General features: G+C 52.3%; 1 protein-coding gene across 6 annotated transcripts in view; it reads left to right on the top strand.

Moving 5' to 3' along the window:
• Nucleotides 1-14,938, top strand: part of DAB2IP (DAB2 interacting protein) — a 186,309-nt gene that overhangs the window by 100,615 nt on the left and 70,756 nt on the right. For all 6 annotated transcript variants that reach the window (XM_073021893.1, XM_007968195.3, XM_037984608.2 and 3 more), the window contains one exon: nucleotides 26-159. In XM_073021893.1, coding sequence (XP_072877994.1) covers nucleotides 26-159 — 134 coding nt within the window. The remainder of the gene's footprint in view (nucleotides 1-25; nucleotides 160-14,938) is intronic.

Here is a 14,938-nt window from a genome sequence, read left to right on the forward strand (position 1 = left end):
TCCCTTCTTGTCGCCCCGTGCGCAGGGCTTCCTCAGCCGCCGCCTCAAGGGCTCCATCAAGCGCACCAAGAGCCAGCCCAAGCTGGACCGCAACCACAGCTTCCGCCACATCCTCCCGGGGTTCCGGAGCGCCGCCGCCGCCGCCGCGGACAATGAGAGGTGAGCCCGCCGCCGCCGCCCGGTCCCCCCGCGCCGCCGCCCCGGGCTGCGCCCCTGAGGGCGCGGGGACAAAGCGCGAGCCCGGCCCGGGACGAGCCACATGGGGGAGGGGACCCCACGCCGCCTGCCGGGAACTTGTGGGGCCACCTGGGCCGGACTGGGGGGCCCGAGGGGAGGACCCTGCGCCTCCCTCCGGGGTGAGGAGAGGAGGGCAGAGGGTGCCCGCGGCGGCCCCCGGCAAGGCCGGGCGCTAAGTGCCCTCGCGGGGAAGTCCTGCCTCGCCTGTCCGAGGTGGGCATTGTTTCCCGGGCCGTGCGGTGCCCGAACCGGGGACGGAAGTGGCGCCTCCGCCCCCAGGACCCATCCCCCTGCCTCAGGAGCCTCTGGGTATCGGATACAAAAGGCATTTTCGGCCAGGTTTGGCCGAGACCGGGCGCTGCTCGTGGTGAGGGGAAGGGTGAACATCTGGAGGGGAGGAGCAGGGGGCTGGGCCACTTAGGGGGCACATCTGCTCTAAGTAGGGCGCGTGCTCCGCTGGGGGCCGGGGTTAGCAGAGCGGGCAGTGCCCAGGCCCTGAGCTGGGGGCACAACCTGAGGCTGGGGAGCCAGGGCCGCCTCCTCTCCAGCTTAGGCAGCTTCTTCCCTCCCTTCCTCACCTCTCCACTCTCAGGGGTGTCTCCTGCTTTCTGTTTCCTTCTGGGCCAGCCGGGAGCAGGTGTGGAAATTCCGCGGGGAGGTGGCTGGTGGGGCAGAAGGGGAGAGGGAGGAGGAGGAGGTGGTTCAGCCTGCCGGAGAGACGCTGGCAATGGAGCGGGCTTCAGCTCGCAAGGGCAAGCCATCCTGTCCTCCAGGGGGCACTGGGCGGACACAGCCTCTCAGGGCCCAGGTCCTCCTTGAGCGGTGCCAGCCACAGGCACCTTTCCACTTAGGCACAGGCATGGTGATGGATTCCGGTGCCAGTTAGAACGTGTCCCTGCCCAGCCTGTGGAGGTGAAAGTACGGGCAGGCACCGAGGAGTCTTTTCAGCATTTAGCCCGAACATCTCAGACCACTGGCATCTGCCTTCGTAGGGCTGTGTCTGTGTTGGCACTCCCTGTAGGGGAGGCATAGGTAGCATGAAAATCTCTCTCCCCTCCCCCTTGGTTCTAGCAGGCAGAGGAGTACAAGTTATAGCCCAACTCCTGCCCAAGGTTGAGTGACTGTTTAACTGACCCCTAGCATCTTCCTGGAGAGTAACACTCCCACCTCCCAGTAGAGTGGCTAGACCTTTAATTTCCATCGGCCCAGAGCAGCGCTCTCCAGTGCATCCTCACCACTGCCTGCAGCTGATTTCCTACCCCAGCTGCCAAGCCCAGCCTGAGGCGGGACCCTCAGCCTTTCTCTGATGGCTCTGGTGCCCCAGGGGACCAGGCGTGCCCTGGCAGGAAGATGCAGCCAGGCCAGAGCTCAACGCTGGGTGCAGTCACTGCGTCTTTGAAAATCTCGCTTCCCATCTTTGTTATTGTCTGGGCGGCAGGCCACCCGGTTTGCTGCCTTCCTCCCTCCGCCCGGCCCCTGCCTTCGGCTCTCTTCCCCAGGAACATGCCCTTCTCCGCGCTTTCCTTGGCGGGGGTCAGGACCCTCTGCACCCGCATGCGGGGGCTTGTGTACGTACCCCCTTTTGTGTGCATGTGGTGGTTGTCCGGGGAACAGGAGAGACAGCAGGCAGTCCGGCCTCAGAGTGTCTGCTCTCCCGGGAGCAGGCGGCATGCATGTCATGTTTACCTCCTTACAGCGGGAAGCCTGTACCCCGCCAAGTGCTGGCTGGCCACCCTAGCCAGAGGTCAGGGCATGGTCGAGACGACCTCCTGCAGGTCCTGCCCTGCTTGGCCTCAGGTCAGCCTTGCCACATGCTGAAGGGGCGCAGAGTGGGGGTTGGGAGTGAAACCACAAGCCTGTTTCTGGAAACGGTAGGAAACGGTAGGAAACAGTAGCGGTTGGAGCAGAATGTCACTGGCAGCGGTGTGGAATTGTCTTTTTAATTTTCTATAAACAAAATCTGGCTTGGTGGCTTCTCTGGCACAGGAAGGGAGCCTAGATTTCCCATGGACAGGCAGAGAGACTGGGTTTGAAATCCCTCTACCCAGCCTTGGAGCTGAAATAGGCTTTCCCAGGACTGGGGTCTCCTGATTTGCTGCTTTGCTTAGGAATAGATTCGTCGGCTGCTGCTGGGATGGATGGGCAGAAATTTCTCTGGGGCTGTCCCTGGAGTCATCCTATTTGGAGTTCCGTGAGTAAAAACAACTATAGTGACCCCGCCCGCCCCTCCAGCTCATGGCCAAACCTGGATGAGTGGAGCGGTACCTCTCCCTGCTCTGATGTGGTGTGGTTGTGCTGTTGAAGGCTGGGAGGGCAGGACAGACTGCCTCTGGCTTGGCTTAGCAGCGAGGAAGGGTTGTGTCCTGGCTCCATGGGACCCCCACTGGCTGGCATGCCTCTGGCTGGGGAGAGGGTAAGTGCCAAGACGCTAGCCTCAGTGAATGGGTGGGGACAGGAGTGGGAGGGAGGGTGGGGGCTTCTAGATGGTCAAGCCAGAGCCCTGGTCCCCATGGCCTTCCCATGTAGATGAGTGGCACGGGGCACTCTGGGGTGGCCACTTGAGTTCTGACTTTGGATGAATCTGGTTTATATGGCTACTGAAGTGGCTTTGTTAAATGCTGTCTGTGTGCTCCGAAAGCTGCTGTGTTGGGGAGGTGGGTTTTTTGCGCTGGAATTCTCTCATCTGGAGGTTGGAAACCAGTTGGTTCTGTGCTGGGATTTTTTTGGCTCCCTGGAAAGGGAGTTGGTTTCAGGGGTGGGAATGCCAAACCTGGCTGGTTGGGATTAAGGGTTGCTATCTGCTTGTGAGGCTGGGGTCAGGCCAGGCAGTGCTTGGTGGACACAGCTGGGCTCTGGGGGCTGGGGGCTGTAGGACAAGCTTAAGCCTTCGGACTTACTCTTCTGAAACAGCCTCAGGGGTGGTTGCCAGCTGGTCTCCACAGTCTCTGGGGCCCTCAGACACTCATTTCTTCTTCAGAGGCTTTGGCAATAAGCACCAAGGACAGGTGATCATTTCTCCTGGATAACAGAAATACATGCTGCTTGGAGCGCTTTCCAGGTGAAAGGTGCACTGGCAAAAGCATCTTCATTTTGCAGACTGGAAATGCTGCCGCTTCATTTACGGGGCTGTTTTAATGTTGGTAAAAGTGATATAGAGCATGATGTGGTTCTGCCAGCCCAGAGGATAATTTCCAAGTCATTCATTTATTTATTAATGTTACTGAGGATCTAGGAGGGTCAGCTGGCAATATTATGCTTTCCTCATTCCTTGTCTTTCCTGATGCTGTTTCTGGGTGACTCTAGCCCTCCACACCTGCTGGGAATGTGTCTCCTTTGGCATGCTACCTGTCTAAACTTACACAGTAGTTACTCTAAATCATCTGTACCCCCATCAAACTCTTCCCAGTCATCCTGGTGCAGGGCTTAGCTCATAAACGCAGGCAGCTCTGGTGCAGGAAGGCAAGGCTGCTATGTGTGGAGTTAGGGATCGATTCCCCCTTCCAGAGTATGTGTGTGCTGGCTGGCGTTCCCACACCTAAAAGTTGCTAATGGTGGAATTCCAAATGATATGGGACTAGGGAGGGAGATACAGTACTTGGATGTTGGGGATGGCAGCTTCCAGGGACCCTCACCTGGACCTGAGTAGGCAGGAATCAATTCTGCCCCTTGTGGTGAGACAGTCCCTGGAGGAGGGAGCGTGAAGAAGGTTGATGAGAAACAGGGGAAATGGAAGTTAGGGTCTATTTTCCTGCTTTGGTTGCTGACAGTAGGTGCAGGCAGGGCTGGGCATCCATGTCTGGTGTTTCTTGCCCTTGTTCCCTCCCCTACTATAGACAGGGAGGGCCTGGTCCTTTTTCTGGGGACTAGTCTGACTAGTATGGTGATGTCAAGATGATAGTGCAGTTTAGACAATTTCCAGGAGTAATGGGATGCATGTGATCTTTGGATTTGAAGCCAGGCATTCCTGGGGCAAGTCACGTAACCTTTCGAAGCCTCAGTTTGCTCATCTGCAGAATGGGCATGATGATAATCATGTCGTTGAAGATGTTAACATTAATACATTTAGCATACTTTTCATAGAAATTGTCCGGTTCAGTGCTGTTTCATTAGCATTTAACACTGGGTCTTGCACATTTCTTAAATGTTTCTAAAATTTAATTAATGCGTGAAAGAGGTTAGATTAATATGTCATAGATTTTCAGTTAATATTGGTAAGTTTAAGTCACCTCATCTTGGTAAGCCTCAGTTTTCTCATCCACAGTGTGGGAATAATCAGCAATCATGTGTGGCCTGAGGTTCAAGAGATAATAGATGTTGCTGTGCCTGGTAAGGTGAATCGAGCTGTAAGAAGGATCGCTATTGCCTTAAACATAAGAAACGGCCATTATTACCTAGGGCACAAGACGTTTTCCTAGGGATTCCTGCCTGCACCTGGGAAAGCAAAGCTCTTGTGTGTTTTAATAATCAGTTTTAAAAGTTCATTGTTCCATCTTCTGTTTGGGTCATACTTGTTTTTAATCACTTAGGCATTTAGGTTATGTCTAGTTTTTCTTGATTAAAAATGACACTGGGATTTAAATCCTTGAATATCTTTGCCTACGTTTCTGATTTTTCCCAAAGGATAAAGTCTTAGGAAACAGAATTACTAGGTCAAAAAATATGAATAGTTTGAGGTTTTTCTTAGAAAAATGTCACCCACTGAAAACCTGTAATAATTCATACCCCTCCCCAGTGATTTTTGAGAGTGCTCACCTGTTTCCTCACACCCTTCAAAACGTTGGATGTCATCAATAAAACAGTCTTTGTCATTTGGATAGGCAGAAAAAGGGCATTTTTTTAAATTATTTGCATTCATTTGCTTGTTGGTGATTGAATAGTGCTTTCCTGAGTTTCATGGCCAGTGGCAGTGCTTCTTTTGAGACTTGTCTGTTCCTGTCCTTTGCCTGAGTGTTCTGACAAGCCTCTTGCAGGATTCTTGGTTGCCCTGCTTGGTCTTCCTCAGCTTGGAGAGGTCCCATGTAGGTGGATCCTGTATGTTAAATGAGCCTCTGCTTTCCAAGAGATATGACAGGGAACTCATTAATTACCTGCAAGGAAGGCTCACCTGGCTCTCCCCTCCTCCTCCCTCTCCCTTCTTTCGTCTTCTCCCCTCCTCTCTGCTCCATAAGGAAATCAGGTTTAATTCCTAATCCCATCATTCATAAGGAGGGCCTGTATTTACACAGCACTTTAAGAGGTCTTCTGCCCTGTAGGGTAGGTAAGCAGTGAAAGGGTTGTTCTATGGCCAGCAAAACTGAGGCATACAGTCAAAGGCATGGAGGTGGGGCCTATGCAGAAACCAGGCATTGGAACCAGATCCCCTCTCTACTGCAGCATTGTACTTGAGCCCCATGGGCACCTTTGGGGGCAGGGCTGACCAGCACAGGAGCACATGATTCTGAGTCTCATCTCTGGAGAGGAAGGGGAAAGCCACAGAATACGACCTGGACGTATAGAAGAATCAATTTATTTTTTGCTTTCTCATTTTTATAGCCTTCCTTTTAGATCTGCAGCTCCCTTGTGTACCTTCCCAAGATCCGAGCTGGGCAATATTTTTAGGAACGGTGGAAATTAGCTAGTGAGAGTGGGATCAGCAAGGCTGAGGTTTCAAAACCTCAAAGAAAGGCTGGAGAAGCCTTTCTCTGCACAAGCAAATGTATGTGTACATTTTTTGTATGTGTTGCAAGTGTGCACCTGTCCTCATGAAGTGGTGTGTACATTATATGTTAATGTCCTTGTACATGTCTGTGCATTTAATTGAGTTAATACAGGTGAAGTATTTGGAACAGTGCCTGGGTCACATCATATGGGGTGAGACTGTGTAAAGTAGCTGTTTTTGGAGGCCAAATACAGGCAATTGCATGTACGATTCAATCTGTGTGTTCATTATAAGTGTTGTCTACTATTGTTATTATCGTGTGTTTTCTTCTACCAGTTGTTTGTACATGTCTGTGTACGTATACCCTGTTGTACCTGTGTGTATAGTATATTCTCTGAGCACTCACGTGCATCCCTGTGTGCATGTGTGCACTTTCTGTCTGGATGCATGGACACTGAGCCAGCCATTGTGTGAATAAGCACCCCACCTTCTTGGGGAGAATTTCCCGGACAGCAACTCTTTGCCTCCACTCTCATCTTCAGTTACCAGGCAGAGCTCAGGCCCAGGTGCCAGGCCGGAGGGGTGCTTTGGGACCACTTGCATTCTCCTCCAGGTAGCCCTGCCTGTTTCCAGGCCCTGTTTTAGAATATGCAAATGGACTCTTTAATGCAATTCCTTTGCAAAATATTACTTGAACCAGAAAGTTAATTACCAGGCTCTAATTGATGGCTGTTTTAGAAGGCCACATAACAAAACTGGAGGAGATCGTAAGAGACCAAAAAGGCAAGAGGGAAAAGCATCCAGCTCCCCCAGTCGGCTTGGTGACTCCTTCCAGGGTAGCAGGTTGTGCTTAGCTTCTCTCTGCTCTGAGCAGCCAGCCCTCTCCCTTGTGGTGATTGGCTGTAGGTGAGTGAAAGCTCCATTTGCACGAAGAACCTCTGGTGGTTCTAGTCTCTTGGCCATCAATGCATCCATCTGTGAGGTGTGTCCAGGGCAGCATCTGCCTGGGGATGGGGTGAGAAGGTGTGGATAGCAAGCCTGGGCTGAGGTGGGGCTGTACCAACCTCAGAGTAGCCAGGTGACATGCCCAAGGCCTGGGCTATGGGAGGGACAGTCACTGGCCACTCTGCTTTCCCACCCCTCCAGGGGCCTCTGGGCTACTGCTGCAGGGAAGCCGCCCCCAAGTCAGAGCCTGGGAACCTGAGGCAGCTTCCCACAGCCAAATCTCCACCAAGGGCCCAGCTCCCTCCCCTCTGCTTCTCTCTGAGCTCTCTGTGGCCCATGTGTGACGTGAGAGATTGCTTGCATACCCCTTCCTTGGGCTCTTGGTCAGGCCCTGCCTATGTGTGACTATGGGCAAGCCATGGTTCCTCTCTGCCCCTCCTTCCACTCATCCATCAAGGGGAGTGATTGTGCCCACCCACCTATCTCAAAGGACTGGTTGGAAACTCACAGGAGATTATAGTGATGGAAATGGTAGGGAAGTTTCCCCTCCCAGCTGGGGTGTGCCTGTGTTACCATCCCCTCCTGAGATAGAGGGCATCTCTGGCCTCTGTGGGCATATGGCTGTCCTCCCTTGTGTATACAGGCCATGCCACCTGCCACCTGGGCACACATGCACGTCCTTGTGGAAGCCACCAGCGTGCAGCAGATGTCCCCTGTGGGCCACATGGGCGATGGGGTGAAAACCTATGGGAGGCAGAGGGAAACAACGTCCATCCCCACCCACAAAGGTTCCTGACACCCTGCCTGAGAATTCCTTGGGGGAGAGGTAAGAAGTGACTCCAAGACTGGAGGTCAGGCCCCATCTTGAGGGCAGGCCAAGGAATAAGTCCTCCCTTCCCCCCTCCCTGTGTCGGCTTAGGAGGCCCTCGTTCTGCAGACCCGTAGGGTCATCCCCTTGTAGACCTCAGCTGATGACTGCCTTGGCGATAGGCTGCTTGGAAGCACTAACAGAGCACTTTGTGCCCTGTGCCAGAGACATTTAGAGTTGGCCAGTGAATAACTGAATGTGCTTAAATTTTTTAAGAGAGATGGACCAGTGGGCAGCCTCAGACTGTACTTTTTAGGGGTTCCCCAAAAGGCAGCCTGAGCAGGTTTTTGCCACCTCCACCCTTCTGCTGCCCCCCTCAGTTTTCCCATCTCTCAGGTGGGGCTAGTGGTACACTACTGCATCAGATGCTCTGCTGAGTGAGTTACTCCTTGGCACAATGATATCCCATCTCCACTTTTCAGTGGGCAGCCCCCAATGGGGAGCAGAGGAGCCCTTCTCCCTACTGTCCCAGGTAACCATCAGCTCCTGCCTGTCGCCCTGACCTTTCTGGAACAAGCCAGGGCCCTTGTTTTCAGGCTGGGCCTGATTGTAAAAGAGTGCACTGGGGAGAGATAGAGATGGCACCAGGGTAGCATGGGCCCTAATTTGATTCGACGTTGTCATGGGGAGTTTTCATACCGAGGGCAGTGAATTAGTGTAGTGTCTCCCTGTGCCCACTGACTAAGGGGAAGTTAATTTCATGCTCTGCCTTTTTGACATTCATAATCAGAACGTGGTATTGCAGCTGCAGATTGTTAGCAGGTGAAGGATGTGTGAGCCTCAACAATTACCGTTTCTGGCTGGGGAGGAGATTGATTAATAGATTGTTCCCAGCGCCACCCCCTCTGCTCCTTACTCTCCTTTGTGCTTTCTTTCCCTCTTTCCAACTTCGCCACATTTCATCAGGAAACTAAGTGGCTATGACTAAATCCCTACTCTTGTACTGGAAACCCAGGGCAGAGGAGGACCTGTATGACGAGGAATTGCTTAGGACACCTGATAAAATGCAGATTCTTGGACACTACCCCGGATCTTCTGAATTAGACTCTCTGGGTGGGGTGGTCTTGCTTCCCCAAAGTTTGCTCCTTTTGCAGAGGGGCAGGCATTGTGCCCCAGCTGTGTGCTGGTGACTTGCCTAAGCACTTCCTGTGCTGTACTCTTAGTGATTTCTCATAGCAAGAGGGCTTTTTGTTTCCCATTTCACAGATGTAGAAACTGAAACCCAATGTGTGAGTGGCCCAGAATCACACATTGGAGGAAACCCAGTAACCAGGCAAGTCCATTCCCTGGTTGATGTCAAGATCCCACCAGTAGTATGTCATATCCTTTCTCCTTAAGGCTGTGACGCCTTTTGAAATAAACCCTCTCCCTCCTCACAGGAGTATCAGTAGCCCCCTTCGGTGCTTGCACTGGGCTCCCATTATGAAAAGCTCCTCCACACCAGTGCTCTGGGTCTCCTGAGGGTGCTTGGAACAGTCACGGCATTTGTGACTGATCTGCATTTTGCAGCTGAGGTGGGTGAGGCTCAGAGAGGTGAAGGGGCAGAGGCAAGGGGAGCTGGAACTTGTCTCCTAACTCCAGGTCCGGTGCTCATCCCACCTTTGCCACCAAGGCCCGCTCTTCTCACTAACTTCCTGGTTGCAGGTGGGGAAACAGGTTCAGGGAAGTATACCCATTTGCTTAGGATCAGCGAGCAGCAGTAATGCAATTCAAGGTCCGCCAAGTCAAATTCCACAGGACAGGACTAGTCAGCATTTTAGGACTGGACTAGATACCCTTAGCTCCCACCTGAGAGTGGAAGTCATCCAGACCCCTTGGAAGGTCTCGGCTCAGGGAAGAGAATGACTGTCTTTGGAGAGACTAGGCCAGGTGGGGTGGGCTGCACTCCCAACTAAGGAGGCCCGGCACCTGCTAGGGTTGTGGGAGGTGATGGGGAATCTGGGCCTGTGAGGCGGGCAGCTGGAATCTGAACCTAGGGCTGCCTTACTCTAAAATCCTGTCCCCCACACCGCCAGTTGCCGTGGAGGTTAATAGCAGGCGTGCCTGAGTCAGTCTCCCAGAGCTGGCCCAAGGCTCAGCTCCACCAGCTGCTTCCCTCTGAGCTTCAGATTCTCTATTTCAGTAAAGCAAAAACAAAAATGGAAACTAATGTCTCGGGGCCCAGGATTCCTGGCACAGGGCTGGCCCAGTCTTTCCTGGGCTTTGGTTTACTGCATTCAGGTCATGAAGCCCCTGGAGCTGTTGGAGAATGGAGCCATCGTAGTGGGGCGGGACGGAGATGCCTTTCATCCTGCTCCGTTCATGGCAAACTGCTTCTGACGCTGTGATAGCCCCACCCACTGCCCTTGAGTGGCCACTCAGGATGCTCCAGGCTCTGTGCCTGGTGCTTACTCATGCATTTGTTCAGCTCATTCTTACCGTAGCACTTTGAAGGATAGGTGCTATTACTATCCCCATTTTACAGAGAAGAAAATAGAGTCACAGAGAGACTGAGCAGCTTGTTCAAGTCCTACAGCTCATAAGTGGCAGAGCTGGGTTTCAAACCCAGGGGGTTGGCTTCATTATGTAAGGCCTCTATCAGGCACCATTCTACATGGCCTGTGCTCATGTGCTCTATTTCACATTACATGTTCTGTCAGTGATCAGATTGATAAACCAGTTGGTCACTTAAGAAGCACCTGTGTGGTAGGCATTATGCATTGTATATGCATCGTCTCTGATTTTCTTGACTACCCTCATTTTATCCTCCCCCCATTTTATAGGTGAGGAAACTGGCCTCAGAGTATAAAATCATGTAGCCAGGATTAGCCTCAGGTTGCCTTTAGAATCTAGATCTGTTCGTATCCACAGCAGGGCCCTCTATAGTGTATTAGCTGACATGGCTGAGCACATCTTATGCGCCAGGCCCTGCTCCCTGCACTTCACTGAGTTGAACTCGCTTCACCCTCACAGCAGCCTGTGAGATATATACTGTTGCCGTCCCTGGTTCACAGCCAAAGAGGCGTGAGTTGTGTGGCCGGAAATGGCAGAGCTGGGATTAAACCCAAGCTGTCTGGCTCCCACATCAGTGTTTTTAACCACCCCACAGTACTGCCCTCTCCCTATCTTATAGGTGAGGAATTTGAGGTTCTGAGAAGTAAAAATCACTTGCCCTGAGTCGGACAGCAGGTGAGTGGCATAGACAGGATTTGCATCCAGTTCTTTCTAGAATGTTTTTCTGTCTCCCACAGGTGAGAGAATGTGGCTGCTGCCAGGCGGTTTGGAAGTGTGTCCCAAGGGCACCAGGGGCTCTGCAGGGGGCTGCTGTGGGTGCCCAAGTCCTGAGGCGGTAGGGGTGGCGGTGGAGGCAGGCCTTAAGATGGGGTCATCAGGATGCAAGGGCAGGCTTGGCTCAGTGACTGCCCCTCCTATTTGCAACTTATCACTTATTCTCAAGCATCTTTTTCTGTGGCTCCCCTAGGGTTCTGGGCTCCCATACCTCTTTTCATCTGGGCAGAGCTGATGAGCTGTGGCTGCATTTGGATCTGTTGACTTATAATGCTGGGTAAGGTGGGGCAGGTAGAAGAAGGGGTTGTGGCTAGGCTAAGTGACCTTCCATAGCACTTCTCTTCCTCCAAGGTCAGAACACGGAGGTGGCTTTCATCACTACCCAGGAGGGTGAAGGCAAACAGGGTGATGATGATCGTGGCCAGGGACTCCCCCACCAGCCTCTGCTCAGGATCTGTGGGAAGATGGGTGAAGCTGGCGCTGAAACCCCCAGCCACCCCAGGCAGTACTACAGCAGACTCACAAAGGGGGTTGCCTATTGTGCTGCAGGCCACACTGCCCTGGTGTCAACTGCCTTCTGTGGACTGGACGTGACGTAGGGAGGTGGTAGTGCTAGGGCCAGATATTCTGCCTGGAGCCCATCCAGCCTGCCTGAGGTGGTCTTGTTCAGTTGCCCTACGATCATAAAGTCCACGAATTTGATGGTTGTTTGAGGATAGGGAAAACCTACTCCAGAGAATTTCAGAATTAAGGAATAATGGAGCTGGCAGAGAACTTAGTAAGTCTTAGAGTCTCTGCAAGCCAGGGGTGCACTTGAAAGGCCTTGTTGTCTTTCGTACCTCTGCTGCTTATTATTCAGAGCACCCACAGGAGTGTTTTCCCGAACTGGGTTCCATGGAACACCATGTTCTTAGAGATGTTAATGGGTGTTTGGGATGAGAGAGTTCCATAGTCCAAATAGGACTGGGGAGCAGTCTGTCCAGAGTTTCTCAAACTCAGTTCCAGAGGTTCTTGGAGGTGAGACTCCAGTGGGGTGATTGTGTGCTCAAATGCATTTTCCGTCCTCAAATTTTGCTTCCTCATTCTTGGGAAATCATTTGTGACCCAGGAGATTAAAGGCCCTGAGAGGTCCTACAATAAACAAATCAGTTTTGCTTTGTTTAATCCAGGGTTTCCTGTCCCCCAACCCCAGGAGCAGCTGTTAACATCTGTGGAGCAGTTGTATTTTGGAGAACATTATTTGGTAAACATTCTTTTGAGGTGTTATGTCTCCTCAGAAGCATGTTTTGGAGGAAACTCTGGAAGTGTTCCCTGCCATTAGTATCTGCAGGAATAAGCCCTGAATGATGGCATTGCTGGCTCAGCAACAGGTAGTGGGTCATATGTATTGGAAAAAGGCATCCCAGGTTGTCAATATCATTCCTCAAAGCAGCTACCAGCTCTCCTGTGTGTGGGATGGAGCCTGGCTCTGGTCAGAAAGCCCTCTGTGGGGAGGTGGTTTGTCTGGGACGAGCCTAGGCCTAGGGTGTGGGGGTATATTCCCCTTTTTGCAGGCTGGGTGGCTCCTGTGTATCTGGCAGCTTGAGCTCTGGGCCTCCCCATTCCCCTCTAGACTCCCTCTGCAGAAGGCAGTGGTCGGGCAGAGGCTGCCCACAGATTTGCATAATTGCACTGTCCCCTGAATAATTAATAAAGCTCTGCCCTTGCTGGGAGCAAAGTCTGCACCATTATGGATGGGTTTGCCATGGATGGGTTTGCCGGAGCTCTTCCAGGGGAGCCGATGGTTCCCGGACTCCTCTGCCTTTCCTGGCATGGAGCCTCCAGAGAGAGGAGAGGGCCCTGGGTTGGGGGCCAGCTCTGATGTGTCCATATGGCTCCCATAGCATGATAAAGGGCAGGTGGGGGTAGTGTGTGCTTTCTTCCAGGATCCACACATGGGTTTTCTAGCACACAGATGGTTTAGTATTCTTATTCTTTCTGCTTTCTGTGGTCCCACTAACCCTTTTTCTCTGAAGTGTGATCAGCTGTTTTGGGGACTTAGCCCTCTTTTCTGGCAGCCCAAAGGGATCACTGCTTATGCAGTGGGTAAGAGCAATGAGGGCCAATTTTCAGACGAGTAGGGGAGGGGAAGGTATTTCTGCTTGGGGCCCTTCAATCCCTCCCAGTTTCTGGGCTTGTTAAAGTCGGAGGTAGCCTGGGAGTGATTCCTATTTGAGATTTCTAAATCCCTTTTGATGGTGTTTCATTGATGTGAGTTTTCCCTCTGACACATGGCCTTGTCTCCCTATCATGCTAGAAAGGAGAGTAAGGGGTAGGCCTACCCCCAACATGTAGTTGATATTGGGGAAAGTCCTAGAGTCTCACCACACCACGAGTACTCTTGAAAGGCCTTGCTCCAAACCTTCTATAGGAGTATTTCTTAAATGGGTTCCACTGAACATATTCTTACAGATGTTAATGGGTGCTTGGAATGAGGGAATTCCACAGTCCAAACAGGTCAGGGCAACGTCCAGTGAACCAAGTCAGTCAGTTTCTTTGATGCATGGCTCCTTAGAGGCTTTAATGTGCCAGTGTGTGTCTGAGCCCATGGGAGGGGGTACAGGATGCTCTGCTTCCCATCCACACTGGCACTCCAGTGTTGGCACATCTCCAGCAATGGGGAGCTCTTTCCATCTGGAGCGGCCCCTTCCCTTGGAGGACAGTGCCAACTCTTGGAAATGTCCCCCTTTGAGGAGCTTCCCCAGCCAGCATTTATGGGTCACCCTGTCAATTCCCCACATGGCCCTCACACCAGCTGGGAAGGTGGCAGGGCAGGGATTATTCCATTTTATAGATACGGTAACTGAGGCCCAGAGAGGGTAATTGTCTCACCCACAGGCACATAGAGTTGATATTTAAACCCACATCTGCCAGCTGGGCTTTCAGCTCTTTCCTCTTGGCCACCAAGAAACCATTTGCTCCCTGGATAAATGTCAGTATGTTGGCTGGGGTGGGGCCTTCGGACCTGTTGCTCTGAAAGCACCCTTCCTAGCTTGCTTGGAGTGTCTGGGGAGTGGAGGCAGGAGTGAGCGAAGCCTTCCTTCAGGGTTTCCAAGCTGTGGGGCCTGGCTTTAGAGCCATTCATAGATAGGGGCCTAAAACCGCCAGATGCCTGCTTATCACCCCACTTCCAACTCTCACCCTTTTCCTTCTCCTGCTCTCTTGTTATAGGGTGAGGATATTTGAGGTGCCCCAGGAACTGGGTATGCACTCGACTTGGGCCAGTAGTGGTGGTGCAGGGGTGACGGAGTGGGACGGGGGGGTCCAGCTGGCTTGTCTTTCTCCAGGCCTTTCTGAGAGTTCTTGGACAAGGCTGGTGGATGACTAGGGGAGCCTGGGGTGAACTTGTTCACAGCAGCTGGGCTTAGAAGCTGCACCAGGGCTGAGATGTGACTTCAGGACTCAGGCCAACTGTTTTATATCTCAAAAATCTCCTTGGGTTATACCATACACCATGAAAGGTACTGCATTGCCACACCCGACAGTTCCATTCTGGTCCTAAAGCAAGCCACATGGGGGCTCTCTGATGAACAGAATCCTGCTCTGCTGACACATGTACCCAGTCCAGATCCGATGCCCCAACTTCCTCCGTGATCTGGGACGAGTCACCTAATCTCTGACCCTCTGTCTCCTCATTTTTAAATGGGCACCAAGATTGTGGCGCCTAACTCCCAGGGTTTTGAGGTCTATGTGGGATCGTGTTACGTGGTAATTTGATCATGTCATTCTGTCGTCACACACACATACTCACATTCTCACACACCATGCTTTTGCTTTTCTGTTTGAGATCCCACAACCTGTCAGCACATCCAACCCAGTCTTCCCAGGGTCCACCTCATCATATAAGCAGGAGATGGCCAAAGGCAGACATGAAATGATGTTTGTGCTGACATTTCTCCTACTTAGAAAATCAATATTCTGTGGTCTGCCTAATTGCTCTGTTG

Source organism: Chlorocebus sabaeus, chromosome 12 (genome assembly GCF_047675955.1).
Source record: "Chlorocebus sabaeus isolate Y175 chromosome 12, mChlSab1.0.hap1, whole genome shotgun sequence".
NCBI classification, from domain to species: domain Eukaryota; kingdom Metazoa; phylum Chordata; class Mammalia; order Primates; family Cercopithecidae; genus Chlorocebus; species Chlorocebus sabaeus.